This window comes from Ambystoma mexicanum, chromosome 8 (genome assembly GCF_040938575.1).
Source record: "Ambystoma mexicanum isolate Mex_15411 chromosome 8, UKY_AmexF1_1, whole genome shotgun sequence".
Classification (NCBI taxonomy): domain Eukaryota; kingdom Metazoa; phylum Chordata; class Amphibia; order Caudata; family Ambystomatidae; genus Ambystoma; species Ambystoma mexicanum.
This window is the reverse complement of record NC_090929.1, coordinates 1,448,822,176-1,448,839,613: the sequence shown is the minus strand read 5'-3', so window position 1 is coordinate 1,448,839,613 and position 17,438 is coordinate 1,448,822,176. Positions and strand designations below refer to the sequence as shown.

Here is a 17,438-nt window from a genome sequence, read left to right as displayed (position 1 = left end):
TCACATTCCCCCGCAGCACCCAAGGCCCGGCCTGCCACCTGAATTATTTACAACCCAGCAGTAAACCCCGGCCTTAAAACACAGATCCAAAGGCGCCCTTTCTTAGGCTCCACGACCCACCGGCTCACCTTAGGTTAATGGCCCCTGTAAAATTAGGACACCCAATATTATGTCAACATTACAGGAACACATCCATAATCACTTCTAACAAGACATGATAACACGGACCGCCTGTCCCATGTCCCGAGACCCAACCCCACGACCTCTGATACCCGGTCAACAGGACGATGGTAACCATGTATTGATGAATCGCCAACAGACCCCACTCTAGGTGCATTCCTCCTGTGTTGCGTTAACCTGTAGAGTAACCTATTGGAAGATTTACCAGGGAAGATAATAATGCAATGTTGAATGACTGCAGTGTGCGTGGCCCTAGGGCAGAAAGTCAGGAAAGACATTCATCTCTGACACTGATCACGGTTGGCACAACAACACCGCCCGGATGAGCCCAGCTGACCTGCCAGGCCCAGCCCAACCCACGAGGGTATCCAGTGACGTCCTCCAGCCACGGCAAACCACATCGCAGCAGCACCTATAGCTAGTCGTCGCCACCCAATCCCCACGAACTTGTGCCCCCTATAGCATGTAGGTTCTTATGACGTTTTTTGTAAATATATACGCCTGTCTTTGCTATTGTCAGACAGAGCGCTCTCGGAGTTTGCAGAGTTCTTTGCATGCCCTATTTTGATTGATAAACTCCCATTTAAGCTCACCCGCACTTTGTCCTGGCCTTATTCCCATCCTGGGAGAGTCCATTATTGTCTCTCATTGTGGGGAGGATCGTGCTATCTGGGGACGCTTGCCTTCACCTCTCAAAATCCTCCTACCAGGGCTGATTTTGGAATCCATTTTAACACTCCTTGCCTGCAACACCATCCCCAACTTTTAGCCTACACCTATGTCTTTGCTTTTGCATTATGACTATATAGTTTATTTACAGCTAAACAGATGTTTAAGAAAAGTAAGAATTAACAGAAGCTTTGAGGCTGCCCATTTCCAAGCCTACTACAACACTATAAGTCTGACCTAGTTTCCAGGTCGTTTTTGCCTTATTCCTTGAAGGCCAGTCATAAATATATATTGAGCAACTAATATATGATGCATCCAAGAACAATGAGCAAAAAACAATCATGAGACTAAGTAGGATGCAGTGTTCCAGTGGCCTAGAAATGAGAAAAATACATGGCTCTGTGAATCCAATCTTTCTGTGAATCTCTACTTTGGCATACGGGATTCTGGATAAACTTGAATACAAATATGTAGGATGATTGGTGGGAAGGAGATGACTAGATGGTTCAGTTACATCAATATTTTCTGTAGACATCTTCATTTTACAGAACACCCTGAATGGAAAATCTATTGTGTTCTGGTTTACAGTCTACCCAAAAAGAAAAGAACATTTTTTGAACACATTTAAGAGTTATATGGTAAATCAACATCATTTAAGAGTTAAACGAAAATATACATGTGCAATAAATGCCATTATTTTTAACCACTGAAAAGGAGCTTAGAGTAAAACTTGGTATTCTGCAGTACTGGCATAGAACTGACACATAATATTAAAAAAGTCCTGACCTGTGCCAAAACTGTGATAAAGTTCCTGTTCAAATGGACTGCTTCGTACAAGGCTAACAGGATGGCCTCGTTGGTTCTATGGAATGTAAAAAAAAAAATTAAAAAAAACAGAAAATGGGGAAGTTACAAACACTTAAAAGCAAACCGAATCAACAAACCACATTCCAATGTTTCTCAAACAGAGACTCTAAAAACAGTATCATCTAATACAAATTCAACCCAAGTCCCCCCTTTCGCTACTACTACATAATGTGACATGTCTTTACGAATGTGCAAGACTGCCATTAGGCATTTTATTGGCACAAATGAACCATTTTCAAAGTATGCTGTTAAACAAAAATAAACTGAACAAATAAGAGGACATTAAAACAAAAATAGCCTGAAAAAAAGGGCAAGAGAGAACGGGAAAATTAAAAAGATAACGGTTACGAGGATAATGAGGAACAAAGAAAAAGGATAAAGAGAAAAACAGTAAATTGTTACCAATGCAAGTACAATGAAATCTGTATATAAACTTAATAATTCACATGTTCCACTAGTAAATTAACTTATTCCATTAAGGCTTGTTCAGTGTGAAATGTACTTACTTTATATATTTGAAACTGAGAAAAAGACATAAAAGTTATACTACAGAGATGCAGAGCTCATTTAAGCTTTGCTCTGCCAGTGGTCCTATAAAGCCATGAGGGATTTTTAAACATTTGTACATGTTGCTCAGGCATGGCTGGGAGGATGCAGAAAATGTCAGTCCCCTCCACTCTACCTCCCAGCGCACCCGACTGCCAACAAAATGGAAATATTTATATTATATTATATTTGTATGTGTGCTAACAGCAAAATAAGCTTACTAAATCAGGGTGTATGTATTCATGGCCAAAGAGCATGAAACAAAAAAACTGAATTAGAAGGCAAAGTGTAACTCTGTTTAGTATACGAACCACTTTCATGCTGAAACAAACAAATATAGGTAGCAAGTATGAAGATATAGTATAGATAATAGTATCAGACTTACTGAATGGAGATTTTTTCATCTGCATCAGCTATAAACATGCTGCCCACCTGTGTTTGTAAACAGATTTGCAGAATTTGAGACACAGCAGTTGAAATATGCACTGCTCCAGTAATAAAATGTTTTAACCTTTATTTGCTGTGAGACTTTTGCCATCACAAATGATTTCCTCCCATAGTCCTCCAACACAATCGTAAATCTTTCCAACAATATTAGTTTTTGCAGTCCACACATTTATATATTGCTTTTGTCATGCAGGAACATAAAAAAAGAAAAACCTTTCAAATACAGTTTTAATCTTGTGCTTTAACTTTTTCATCACACATTATTTGTTACTTCATGAAATGTTTATATACTGCAACACTAAAAAACCAACGTACAAATATTTTGGTTCAAGTGAAAAAAGCATTTACCATCAACTGCGTTATCCAGTCCTCCATCAAATCAGTGTACAGAATATATGGCACAGCAGAATAAAGGGCGTCATTCCAAGTTCAGATGGCTACTCTTACTGCCACTCAATCTGGTGCATTTACCACTAGATTAAAAGTGGGTCAATGGTGGTTGCTCCCATTCATGTAATCGGACTGCATGGGGGATTTTGGAGGAACTATCGTGGGTGATAATTCTATTAGTAAAGTGGAGGAGATACCTCTAGCACTGGGTTAGAGACAGCACTTTACCTCTAAACCTCTAGTTTGGCAGGGTGGACATTGGCGCTAACAGAATTAGTGACACTTTGCCCCTACTTTTTATTTCACTGCCAAGCTCTGAATGAGATGCAAACAACGTGGGCTAAAATAAGGATGGAGCTGGCAAGGGTATTCCTCCAAGGAATTTTACATAGATTTGAAATGCGGTTCCATCCCCTCTGACAAATCCAGAGAATTTGTGGCCATCTCCCCTTGAGGGAGCCACCCCCTTTGGGATAGGGAGGGGAGCCTGCTAAACCTAACACCCCCTACGGGACATGGCAAGCGGGAGCTCACTGGGTGTGACCCCCCCTAGAGGACAGGAGATCCCTAATAAGGATTATACAGGAACCTCCCTATGATTAAGAAGAACAAGTTACTTTCTTACCTGGTAACGTTCTTTCGATGGGATGTTCCTCCGACGTATTCCACATCTATGACAGTAATCACCACAGCTGTGCTGCTTCGGAAAAATGTTCGGCGTCTGCGTCCTGCGTCGATGACGTCGATACGCTGTCCCTTGAGGGCCTCCGTCGAGCCGACGTCACTGGAGGTTATAAATAGGACGCACAACGCCTCCAGCCTCAGTTGTAGTTTTTTCCCTAGAACGTGTGGCGCCAATCTTCTGCCAGTATGACTACAGAAAGCCTTGCAGGCTGGGAGGGTGCGATGTGGAATATGTCGGAGGAACATCCCATCGAAAGAACGTTACCAGGTAAGAAAGTAACTTGTTCTTCGAGGGGATTGTGCCCTCCAACGTATTCCACATCTATGACAGACTCCCAAAGCAGTACCAACGTATGGAGGAGGGAAAAGAATTTAGAATTTTTAGAATGCCCAATCAAATTGGAGAATAGAGGACCGCCTTACCAAAGGCTAAATCTTGCCCATGGATAGAATCCAGGGAATAGTGTTTTACAAAAGTATGGACAGAGGCGCATGTGGCTGCTTCACAAATATTACGAATGGGAACACGCCTCTGCAGAGTAGTGGAGGCTGCCACAACCCTAATAGAATGGGCCCTCAAGCCTACCAGCGGGTCCTTATCAGCCAGACTGTAGCATTCAGAGATTGTCAAGATGATCCATCGGATCAAGGTCTGCTTAGAAACAGCTTGACCTAAACGCCTTCCAGCGTAGCCCACAAATAGCTGATCGGCCACTCTAACCCAGGACATCCGTGAAAGATATAAGCTCAAAGCTCTCCTAGGATCCAACCTATGGAGCCTCTCCTCTTCCTTACCAGGATGCGGAGGAGGATAGAACGCCGGAAGAATTACCTTTTGGCTCAAATGAAAATCCGACAATACCTTCGAAAGAAAAGAAGGACGAACCCTAAGGACAACCCTGTCCTTATGAAACAAAGTGAAAGGTAGCTTGGCAGAGAGTGCCTGTAACTCACTCACTCTGCGAGCGGAAGTAACCGCAACCAAAAATACAGTTTTAAAGGTCAATAGTCTCAAAGAACAAGAATGTAAGGGCTCAAACGGAGCACCCATTAGGAATTTCAGATCTAGGTTCAAATCCCATCCCGGTACCTGGAAAGGCGACGCTGGGAACACATTTGTCAGCCCTAAGAAACTGAGAAATCAAAGGAATCTTCAAATAAGAAAAATCCTCAGACGAGCGCTTAAATATGGACAGCGCCGCAAGGTAACTTTAATGGTACCCACTTGCAGGCCCTTGTGGGCCAAAGAAAGCAAAAAAGACAGAACCACAGGAATTGAACACTGAAAAGGATCCACATTCTGTACCCTGCACCAGTCACAGAACTTTCTCCAACGGCAACGGTACAGGGATTTTGCTGCTGGCCTTCTGGTCGAGAGCAACCCCTCCATCACGTCTTCAGGGAGGTCCCAATCCTTGTACCTCAACCTTTCAGAAACCAAGCATGAAGGTTGACAGACTCGACCTCTGGATGGAGAACCCAACCCCCCTCCCGTGAGAGCAGATCATCTCGGTAGGGAAAACGGCATGGAGGGCAGATGGACATGTCGAGCAGGTCCGGGTACCATGCTCACCTGGCCCTTGCCGGAGCAATGAGGATCATTCGGGAACCCAACCTCCGGAACCTCTGCAGCACTTGCGGAATGACTGGGACTGGAGGAAACGCGTAGAGCAGTGGAAAGGACCACTCCACCACGAACGCGTCCCCTAAGGCTCCTCTTGGAGGAAATTCCCGCGAGCAAAATCTTTCGCACTTCCGGTTGACACTGGTGGTGAAGAGATCCACTTGTGGGGTCCCCCAAAGGGCAAAGATCTCCAAGAGAACCTCCTGAGCCAGCTCCTACTCGTGAGAGACCGTGCTCTGCCTGCCCAGAGCGTCCGCCGCCATGTTTTCGTCTCCAGCCAGATGAACTGCCGAGATCGAAATTTCCTGCAGGATGGCCCAGAACCAGAGCTACATCGCCTCTCTGCACAGTGGGAGAGACCCTGCCCCCCTCTTTTTGTGGAGGTAGTGCATGGCCACTGTATTGTCCGTCAGAATCGGGACATTCTTCCCCCTCATAGGCGGCAGAAAAGCCTTCAGAGCTAGCCTGACGGTCCTCAGCTCCAACAGATTGATATGGAGTCTGGACTCCGACTGAGACCAACTACCGCTGACTGTCAACTTGTTGACATGAGCTCCCCATCCCGAGAGGGATGCGTCCGTCACGATCGTTACCTCCAGCCAGGGTAGCCAAAATGGAGCCCCATCATCAGATTGTCTTTGACGGCCCACCACAGACGATCCTGGGCGACCAAGGGCGGCACCTGAACGGGATTCGACATCCTGCCGGAGGACTGCAACCACTGCATCTTGAGAGCCCATTGCAGAGATCTCATCCGCAACCTGGCCTCTGGCACCAGTAGAATGCAGGATGCTATGAGGCCGAGCAACCTCAAGAACTCGAACGCCGGGAGACTCTAGGCACGTTGAAACTTGTCCACCATCTGCAGAATTTGATGAGCCCTCACCTGGGGGGGCGAACACTGCCCGAGGGATGAGTCGACCACTCCTCCGATGTACTGGAGCCACTGGGAAGGTGTCAAGTGAGACTTCTTTAAGTTGAGGGAGAAGCCCAGCCTGTGAAGGGAGTGGCAGGTGACAGATGATCCAGGACTTGCTTGGGAGAGCGCACCCTGATCAACCAATCATCCAGGTAGGGGTAGACGTGAATCCCCCCTTTCCTGAGATATGCTGCCACCACCACCATGAGCTTGGTGAAGACCCTCGGGCAGAGGTCAATCCGAATGGCAGGACCCGAAACTGAAAATGCGAGTCGCCAACCGCGAACCTCAGGTACTTCCTGTGCTTGGGATGAGTTGGCACATGAAAGTAAGCATCCTTGAGGTCGAGAGACACCAACCAGTCCTGAAGTTGAAGGGCCTGGAGGACTTGAGAGAGAGTAACCATCTTGAACTTGTCCTTCCTGAGGAGCTTGTTCAAACCACGCAAGTCCATGATGGGTCTCAATCCCCCGTGTTTTTTCGGGATCAAAAATATGCGGAATACCATCCCTTGTTCCTCTCCGCTACAGGCACCAGTTCTATGGCACCTTTCTCCAGCAGGGATTTGATTCCCTGCGCAAGGAGCGGATCCGAACTCTTCAAAGAGAGCTTCCCCGGTGGATTGTCGTGAGGACTCTGCTGGAAAGGAAGACAGTAGCCATGGGCTATGATCTCCAGAACCCACACATCTGAAGTAATGGCACGCCAATGTACAAGATGCTGTGCCAGCCTTCCCCCAACCGGCGAACCATGGGACATGGCCTCATGACTGAGCTGAAGCGGCTACGGCAGTGCCTGAGGGCAAAGAGGCAACTGCCCGAGCAGCTTTGGCACCTCGAGTACCTTGTTTTCCACCTTTGGTACTCCTACATTGGCCCCTTTGACTGGCAGCTCCCCTCGATCTACCAAAGGAAGAGTAGTATCGAAAGGAACCTCCCCCTCCATTGCTGTCCCCTAGGACGAAAAGGCGGAGGTTGACGTACTGCAGCGCTCAACGACTTTGCTGCAGCTTTGGAGGTCTGCAACCCCTCAAGGCTCTCGTCAGCCTTGCTGCCAAAAAGATGGTCACCATCAAAGGGCATGTTGAGAAGCCAGGACGGTACATCAGGAGCAAACCCCCAACTTCCGCAACCACGCAAACCTGCGTATCACAGTGCTCGCCACCATGGACTGGCTGACACAGTCTGCCACGTCCAGACCCGACTGAACGGATTCACACATGGCATCCTTGCCCATCCTGAACGAGGGCAAGAAAACCATCCCCTTTCTCCCCTTCGGGAATATGTTCAGCCGCCAAAGAAACACAATTCCACAGAGTGTGAGTGAATCTTGCCAAGGCACAAACGGAGTTGGCTGCCTTTAAAGCCATACCCCCAGACGAAAATACTTGCTTCGCCCAACCGTCAAAGCGCTTGTCATCCCTATCCAGATGGATGGTAGGGAACGAGGCCTGCTTTGCTGGGGCCATAGCCGCCTGCACCACCAAACTCTCCAGAGTGGGGTGCAAAGACAAGTCGGCGGGGTCGCCACAGGCTGGACGGTATTTTTTCGGTCGCAACTTATTCACTGCCGGGAGACTCTCCGGCGCAGTCCAAGCCGCCGCCACCCTTCTTTGCAAGGCCACCGGGTCAGTGGGTGGACCTTTGTCCAAAATATCTGTCAGGTCATCCTGCAGAAAATCCACAGGTGGAGCAGACCACCCCAAGTACTCCGTCACCCTCGACATGAGAGGCCTGTACGACGACTCCGTGCGTGTACCAGGCTCAGGCCTGCCAAACTCAACCTCCGGAGGGGTGTCCAGACCACTGGCGTCATGTAAAGATTGATGCAGGTCTTCCATCTGGCTATGACCCGATAACAGGTCATCAGGAACCTCAGGAGGAACAAACCCCTTCACATCTGACCCTTCATCCACCTCTGAGATGTAATCCAAAGGCTGGAATAAATCCTTGAATGAGGGTACAGAAAAAGGCTCAAACACAGGCCTCACTGACTTACTCAGGGCCTTCCCTGGGTTTCCACCGGTCTCCGGGGCACCTCCGATAAAGCCTCCTCAAAGGTGTCGAGGGCGTCGAGCGAAGCGCAGACGGCTTCGACAACGGCTTCGAGGCTGGAGCCACGAGCGTGTCCTTTGATGGCCTCTGCGACGATGGCGTCGATGAATTCCTTGGAGGCGGAGCCTCGAGAGATCCCCTCGACGGACATGGCGCCGATGCCTTCTTAGAAGGCTTCACCTACTCCAACGGTCTCGAGGACCGGGACCTGGAACAGGCATGGCTAGAGCGATTTACCTTGTCTGATCGGGACCTCAACGGCTCCCGATGATCGCGCCAACCGCCCGAGCCCGAAGGCGTACGAGCGTTGGCCCTAGCTCGTTCCCTGCCGGCTTCTCTCAAAGACGCGGACGGAACGGAGCGCTGCGATTTGGAATCGCCATCGTCTCCTTGCAAATTGCGTCCCATTCCGCCAGTGAAGAATGCTTGTTGGGACAAGCAACCCGCCGTCTGGCGGAGTCCTCGGACGAGGACGGGGAAGGCGACTGGTGACGGCGCTTCCGAGAGTGCCTAGAAGAGGCAGAGGAATGGCGGGAACCACTCAGGGACCGAGACCCCCGGGACTTGCGCCGATGCGGAGATTCGCCCCTCGAATCGTCGGTCGAAAGAACAGCGGTTTTCGACTTTTGGTGTTTGGAAAGCCTACCTACAGATAACTTCTTCGACGTCAAAGACTGGCATTCATCGCAGTAATCGGTGGAGTGGTCCGGGCACCACAGGCAGACGTTGTGCGGGTCCGTAAGCGACATCTTGGAACCACAGTCGCAGCACTTCTTGAAGCCCGACCTCGGGGTAGAAGAAGACGAAGGCATGATTCACAAAACCAAGTACGAAGAACTGATGCGCGCTGAGATTTCGAAGCAAACACGTTCACGGAAAAAACGGAACTGAGGCTGGAGGCATTGTGCGTCCTGCTTATAACATCCGGTGAGGTCGGCTCGACGGAGGCCCTCGAGGGACAGCGTATCGACGTCATTGACGCAGGACTCAGACGTTGAAACATTTTCCGAAGCAGCACAGCATTGGGAATTACTGTCATAGATGTGGAATACGTCGGAGGACACAATCCCCTCGAACACAGTAGCTTTGTTGGCTAAATGTGAATTAACCTATATGACAAGAAACAACCTGTAAGGATGGCTGGTGTAGTTTCTGACCCTGTGGTTCCACACAGCTGAGCACAGTGGAAAGGCCCAAGGGAAGATAAAGTACCAACCACTGTTGGAACAGGAGGGGACCCTCCTCCTGGGAGGTGTGGCGGAGAAGCCAGAGCACATGCGTGGCACAGGGCTTCGGGCATGGCCGAGACCGCACAATGCCACCAGCCTGGCTGGAGCAGAAGCTGGCACTGTCCGGCCGGAAGTAGCAGCAAACCGCCAAACCCGCCCACCACCCAACATGCAGAGAGGCCAGCACTGGGGGCCCACAGAAGGTCAGTGGGACAGTAGGGCAAGGCATTCCCAAAGTGACCTGTGGAGCAGAGAAGCTCTGCTGAGTGGGCCAACCTCCGAGACTCTGCTGAGCAGCAATGCAACAAGATCAAAGGTACATGGTTGCTCCATGGAAGCAGGGGAAGAGGGGAGGCAGGACACGATGAGACCCCAAGCCGGGGAGAAGGACGGGAGGGAGGTCCCCAATCTGGAGTGAGAGATGGGAGAGCGCGAGGCAGGGTGTGTGCAACAAGAGGAAGCACAAACTCAAGGTGGGGTGAGAGAAGGGAGACCCAAGGTGAAGTGAGAGAAGGGAGACCCTGAGGCAGGGTGAGATAAAACCCCAAGCGGGGTGAAGGAAGCCAAACACCAAGGCGGGGTGAGGGAAGGGAGACCCCAATGCAGGTATGTGAGACAAGACCCGGGTTGAAGGAAGTGCAACCCAAAGGCAGGTGAGAGAAGTGAGGCCCCTATCTGGGGTGAGCGAGACAAGACCACAAGGCAGGTTGAGGGAAGGTAGGGTGAGAGACATGTGTGGACTCGTTGAAACTGTGCCAAAGATATACTTATCCTACCGGCTTAGACTGTGCACCAGCAGCAGGTAGCCTCCTAAGAATGACACCCCAGGGGTGGGGCCAGAAACCCTTCAGTTGAAAGGGGCAAGAATCTAATTGTACTTTCTGTTATAGTCTCACAATAGCATAGGATTCGGGATAGATTTTTTTGTAAAGAATTCCTGACAAGCACCTTTCTTTTTTTCATTTCCTTCGTAGAGTAGTGCCAAGATTCCTAGATTTAAGGAAATAATAGGTTTGTGGGTGATTATAAAGAAAAGTCAGACATAATGTCACCTTGTCCGTCTCCTGATTCTGACCTACCACAGCCGTGTTTTCTAGCCCCTAAATTGCCGAATGAATTCCTTACTAACAAAAGTAAATAGTTTTTCATCAAACAAAGAAACATAAAAAATTAGCACAATAGTGATATGGTACCGGTAAAGATATTAACGTTACCTCATTCAGACATAGCTAACTTTCAAAAATAGATCTGAACTCAACAACGGCAGCATATTGTTTGAACCTTGTTAATGGTCCAAGGACAAATCATCTATGCTGCACTGCTATTTACAACCAAAGAATCTACCAGCCCAGATCTACCACTCCGTAAATAAAAACTCAATCTGATATCTGTTCTCAATGTGAAATTCTAAGAAACATCTTTGAAAAGGAGTCTGTTTAAAGTATGGAGGACTAATTTTAGCAATCAATTAGATCAAGATCCCATTGCTCTTTTGACAAACGACATTTCAACCCTATTAAAACTTCCTGGAGATGTAATCAATACAGTAAAACATGCTTTTGTAGTGCATGAAGGCGTGGGGCAGGACAATCTAGATGACAGACTATTTCTAACTATTAGATTAGAGACATGATTGGATATGACATTTTATTCAATGATATATACAATTTTGCAAACCTTAACTATGGTAAAAAAGCATGGCTGATCACGAGCAACTTCAATGCAAAAATGATAATCTTGCGAAATTGGAACTCTCCGCTCAGGTCGATAATTAAGTCTTGGTTGTCTGAAATGTGTAACTTGCCTGCAATTGAAAGAATATCTTGCCAACTCAAAGGAGACAGATACAGCACCAAAGATATTGGTATTCCTTTCTGGACTTATATAACTAACCACTATGGCACTGTATTCCAGACATAATGTTATGAAACTGAAATTCATTAACTTAACTTTAACTTGACGATTTGAGTAGTTTTTATAAGAGATATCTTTGATAACATTGTTCCCATTCTTGTCGTCATGCGTGTCAAGCCAGAGCCCTATATAAAAATATGATAATGAAAACACTGACATAGTGTTGGTAAGGTGCTGCTTAATCATACATATTAGAACATGGATCTCTGATTTATAATGGTATATGTAATGTAATACTTTAAATAGTGACGTAATACAAAGAGTATACTGTTTGGTCGAGAAAGATCTCCTTTAAACTGAAAATGGGGTTCAGCCCCTAGCTGAGTACTTGTTACCTCGCCTTAACATTTCAAAAGGAATCCGCATAGAACATTTATACCAAAAAGCATGAATGGGTGCTTGTGGCCTTAAATGATGCAACACCTATTTGCTGACTTATGCACCGCCCTATTCTTCTGACCAGAACATTAACATTTATCCAACTCCCACGACTACAAAATGGCCACAATTATGACATGTGAACACTTTACAAGACACCCAAATAAATTACGTTGGTATTTGATTGATTTCATTAAATAGAGTAGATGTAACTGACGGAAGATGCTAGCTCATCATTCCATCTTAACGGAATACAACTCAGCAGGGACCTATTCAACTGCAACTGGGCTATATGTTATCACCCAGTTTACAATGTGGTAACAATCTTCTGGGTTTCATATGAAAATACATTTCAAGCATATATAATCCGCAAACATTCAGTCTGTCGCTTCTTGTTCTAGTTCCATTTAGCAAATACTGGAAAATGCTAAAAGATCAAGCAGCAGATTAAAGGAGTCTTTAAAAAGACATGTAAAAGGTAGACAATGTCCTGAAGTGTTTCTGTCAAGATCCGGACAGCCGAGATTGACTCAGTGTTTCATATTCACCATGACTTGAGCAGACTTTCAGTTCCCTAAGAGAAAGAAAACTACCACTAGACCTGCAGGGGAAAATCCTGCCGACTCTGAAGGAGGATTCTTTTGAACAGTGACCCGCTTAATGGCAGAGTGAGAAATTCAGAAGCCAAAGAACTGTAAGGAGGACATTCAGAAACCACCAAAACAACGTGGGATACCCTGAAACGCCAGCCCCCAGATGTCCTATACCAAAGCCTGTAGCATCAAGAGAGAACCCATGAATAGGGAAGAAGGAGAACACCAACACCCACACACGCAGAAGGAATGTTTTTGAGCAGTGACACTAGTGTGGAGGGATGGAAGACAAAAGCAAAGTGTTACCACTTGATCGTCGTCCTTTTTTGGCAAGAGATGCAATGTCTGGTGAGAAAGCCTCAGACAGTCCCGGGAGACTTTTGTGATATGCTGGATATGGGAGCTGGCAGTGGGGAAGTTGAGGGGGCAGAATTAGGGGATGATGGGGCCTGTCCAAATGTCCCAGTACACCCCTCCCACTCCACCTTCCACAAGCCCATCACTTCAGCACTTGCACTGCGGTTTGCAAACACACATGCAAAGTTCCTGCACATTTTGCCCAAAATAATGTACTGTATGCAGGCCCTGCATTCCTTGGGCCTTGTGCTCTTCAATAAGTGTCAATCATTCTGAGATGTGCTAGCAGCACACTGAAAATATAATAAAATACAGCAGCGTAGTGTCAAAGGCACACCCACGCCGAGCCCTGCCTGCCTGCATCCGTCCCCTTCCCAGAAGCCAGACCGTCTTTGGCATAAGAGCTCCTGGCAGTAGGCGCCATTGTCATTTTTGTACGCTGATCATCATGCAGCCTTCTCTGTTGCTGCTGCCAGAGAGACATTTGGTCCGGATGGAGCGAAGACACTGGCATGATGCCCTGCACTAGAAAAGGTACTTTCATAAAAAGAACAAATGAAACAGTGTGTGTGTTGTGAATGCAATGTGTGTGAATGAATGCATGTGAGTGAGCACGTGCATGTGTGTTGGGGGGGTACATGAATGCGTTTTTGGTGGGTAGGGATAGTGCCATGATTTTGAGGGCCCATCCTGGCACCATGAGTGCGATTTGGGCGCCATGAAAATTATTACAGTGGCACCCTGGCATATATTATCGGCACGATCATGGAAGAGTTTTAAAGTAGCAGTACTACCATATATGTGGGCACCAGCAGAATGAACGCATTTTACAGGGTTATGGTAGCATACTCTTTGTAAACTGGCATCACGAGCATGTGACCTGGCATCCGTCTATTGGATTTCTTTCATGTGTTACCCTACAGAAAATACCTTAAATTGTATGACTTTTTACCCAGTTTTTCTCAAATATTTTGGTGTAAAATGCACAATGTAGTAGTAGTAGTCATTTATATAGCGCCTTTTCAGGTTAGTATGGTCTCAACGCGCTTTGCGGTGGGAACCCTTCAGTGACTGAAGTCCAGGTATGTGAAAATTCTCAGAAAAGGCTTAGAATGCGTGGGTGCATTTGGCCAATGTTAGGAATTAGGTGGGCTGGCTAGGCTCCAGTAAGCAACCAAAGAGGTCAGGCACCTGGATGCGTGCGGAGGTAGGTCACAAAAGTGCGCGATTGCAAGAGACTCATTATGTGTCCAGCAAGACTGAATTTTTGTCATAGGTTGTCTCTGAATTCTACTGGCAGAGGTGTTGAGGCCAAGTCTGGTGTATGGTGGCAAAAAAACGTTAAGTGCCCAGCTACCCCGAATTTTGGCATAGGTCGTTACTGCATTCTAATGTGTGTGAATGGACAGCCATGCCTGCGGCGGATGTCCACCGACGTGGTACATTTATTCGTACCTTGAGCTCAGATGGAGCTATTTCTTTGATGTCGCTGTGTGAATAGATCGTCTGTGTGAATAGATGGTCTTTGTGAAAAGACAAGCTACCCTCAGACTCTTCTAGGCTCTATAGACAAGCTACCTCAAGGTCTTCTAAGCACAATAGATTGGCTGTCCTAGTTCATCTTCTAGGCGTTACATACAGGTTACCATAAGATTTACAGATCATATGATTCTCTCCTTGTAGTCTTACTATATATCTTCAAAGTTCTATCATATGCTACCATCAGGCATCTCCTAAATGCCATATCAAGGATACTTGCATACATCTTCTATTTGTTACAATGTCTAACTTATAAATCTTCTAAGTGCAATAGAGAGGTTACCATCATAAGTCCATTTAAGTGTAACACACTACCCACCCTCAAATACCTCTAATGGCAATATATGGGTGTTAGGGAGAATTCTCTGTTTAGGCTGGATTTCCTAACCTAGTGAGTCCCCCAGCAGCTTTGCTGGATTTTTGGGGTTTATTTTTTTCTCCTGCCAAGAGTGAGACTATTTTACCCTCACTCTTGGACATGATTTCAGTGTGTTTCTTTGAATCTAGATGTGTTTATTGGGCTATGGGGTCTTTTACCCCATAGGGCTTCATGTGTTTTTGTGATGTGTGTTACACAGCACCCTCAGTGCAGTGACACAGGGGTGTCATAGTGACCCCCCAGTATAGACTCCATACCCTGGGACTGACTACTGTCTCCCAGGGCATGTAAAGTCACCATTGACTTTACTAGTCTTAAATTCTGAACAGAACCAGTACAAACCATCATATTGTGGACGTACTGGCTGGGGCAATTCACTTGCCCCGGGGTCTGTTAGTCGAGGGGGCACGTCTCCGTCCCCCCTGATCAAGTTTTGGCTGGTGGCAGTGGATACTACTTTTTATATTCAACCGCAAATATTTTCCTATGGGATTTCCCATTGTTTTAGGCTACTACCTTTATTTAATTATTTACGGTAACCTCGAACATGCCGCTGGTTTATTTAATTAATATTAATTCTCTGGTTGGTATTTTTTGCCAAAACTTGATTCTAAAATGGCGTTTGTGTTCTCTTCTGTGACTCCAACCCAAGTCGAGCCCTTTGTTCCACTTTTTGGCGGGCTTCTCCACAGAAGCCCTCCAAAGTGGTGCCACTGAGTCTGGGGTACTTAGGAGGGGTGGAGGGGAATTTAGGCACCCTGGACTGAGTTGCCTAGGCAACTCAAGTCGCACTCCGTCCGGATTGGCCCAAATGGTGAGCCGGCCAGCTCACCACTTAGCATGTTTGAGTGACAGCTAGGCTGAGTGAATGGGGGTTTGCTGCATAAAAGCAGGGCTTTGGGGACTGGAACTTCAGAAGTCGCCACAGGACCTAAGAATCCAACGAGGGAGAAGCTGAGCCGACCTGCCACAACACCACCACCGGTGGAGCCCTGCTGGACTGCCTCACCACTTTTCCCAACGATAGAGGAGATCTCCCGCCGGAGAGTCTTCTTCCTTTGACTGGTGGGGATAACCAGTTTCACCGCCTTTTCGCTTTCCCGACGTATCTCGTGGCCGCCTTGCCCATGCCAAGCACCCCGGCAACCGGGATACCACGTTTTACCACAACCGCGAGACAAAGGTACCACCTTTAACCGGAAAACTCCGCGGCTGGTTTCTGCCCTGGTAGTGCAACGACCTTCATCTTTCCTCCAAGTCGAGATCTTCTCTTCCCCTGGACGACGACGCAACTTGCACCCACTACCAGGAACAACTGCCACCGCTGGAGGATCCTTCCCACTTAAGGTACTGTGTCCCGCCTGGCTTCCCTTGCTACCGACTGTACGGGGTAGATTTAGCCCCCGGCTTTCGAACCTGGGTTAGCCTGGGACACCTTGGCTAAACTTTTCTAAGCCTCTCACAACGCTTGTTTGAACCCTCTGCAAGACTTTCTAAGCCTAGTGTAACTGTGATCTTGGGCGCATTTGTGCTCTGCTCTCTCTAAGAGTGGGCCCAGCCTTTGGACTTTGACTCACCAGTGACTTTTTGCTCTCTGCCTTGCTAACAGTGTTCTGGAATTGTAGAGTGGTGTACCTCTTCCTATTCTGTCTTTTTCCCTCCCTTTCTCACAAACTTATTAGAGTGCAATCGAGTTAAGCGCTCACCTCTGTATGAAAAAAGTGGTGTTTTACTTGATTTTCTAATAGGGAAAAAGGGGTGTATATATCATAATAGTAACTGTGTTTAGAATATTTTACAATAAGAGTGCTGGAGTGTTTCAACTGTGTGTTTTTAAATAAATAATTATATACTTTGATACCAAAGCTCTGGTCAGTGTTTGCTTGTATTATTGTATCCGAGTGCCTATTGAGTATACTTTGCATACTGCCTAACTCTTCTTGAGGGAAGTCTGATTGCTCAGCCACAGCTACCAGGTAAATCTGGCTGGTACGGACTGCTACCAAGTGGGTTTACTGCCAACACCTGTAGTCTTAAATCTTTTGCAGTGGTCCCTAAGGGAACTGCACAGGTTTATGCCTAACAATGGGCTAACCTTCACAGGTCATCAAGTGTAATGCATGTGCTAACCTGCACAATTTCTTCTAAGTACAAAACATATGCTACCCTGAGAAATTTCTTCTTACTGTAATACATGTTCTAACCTTCCCAAATTCTTCTAAGAGTAGTACGTAAGATGGCCTTCAAAGTTCTTCTTGTGCACTACATCTGTTAACCTACACAAATCCTTCCAAGTGCAATACCTGTGCTAGCCTTCACAGTTCCACATGTGCAAATGGACCACCCGACCCAAACAGAAAGCGTAGGGAAATGAAGAAATTCAGAGACTGGGAAGCCAACAAATCTCCGGCCCCCAAATACATCTAGGTGCACCATATTTTCAGTCCCCCAAAGTGCACAACATTTCCTGCCCCCGCAAATACATGTATGTGCAACACTTTGTAAACTCCCAATATACATTTATCAGACTATATAAGGAGCGCAGCAGGTAATATACACTATGTTCTGATTTGATGGTATTTGTGAAGAAGTGGCAGGGTTTTAATTGAGCAAGGTAATGGCCGTGCTCACCACCCGTACCGCCTTACCTTGCTGTAGGATGTTTTGTC

The 17,438-nt window shown here is 46.9% G+C and overlaps 1 protein-coding gene across 2 annotated transcripts in view; it reads right to left on the bottom strand.

The window, feature by feature from the left end:
- ARMH3 (armadillo like helical domain containing 3) overlaps window positions 1-17,438 on the bottom strand; it is a 1,518,639-nt gene that overhangs the window by 979,680 nt on the left and 521,521 nt on the right. For both annotated transcript variants that reach the window (XM_069611618.1, XM_069611619.1), the window contains 2 exons: window positions 2,648-2,694; window positions 1,636-1,711 (listed from right to left, as the gene is read on the bottom strand). In XM_069611618.1, the coding sequence (XP_069467719.1) occupies window positions 1,636-1,711; window positions 2,648-2,694 (123 nt within the window). The remainder of the gene's footprint in view (window positions 1-1,635; window positions 1,712-2,647; window positions 2,695-17,438) is intronic.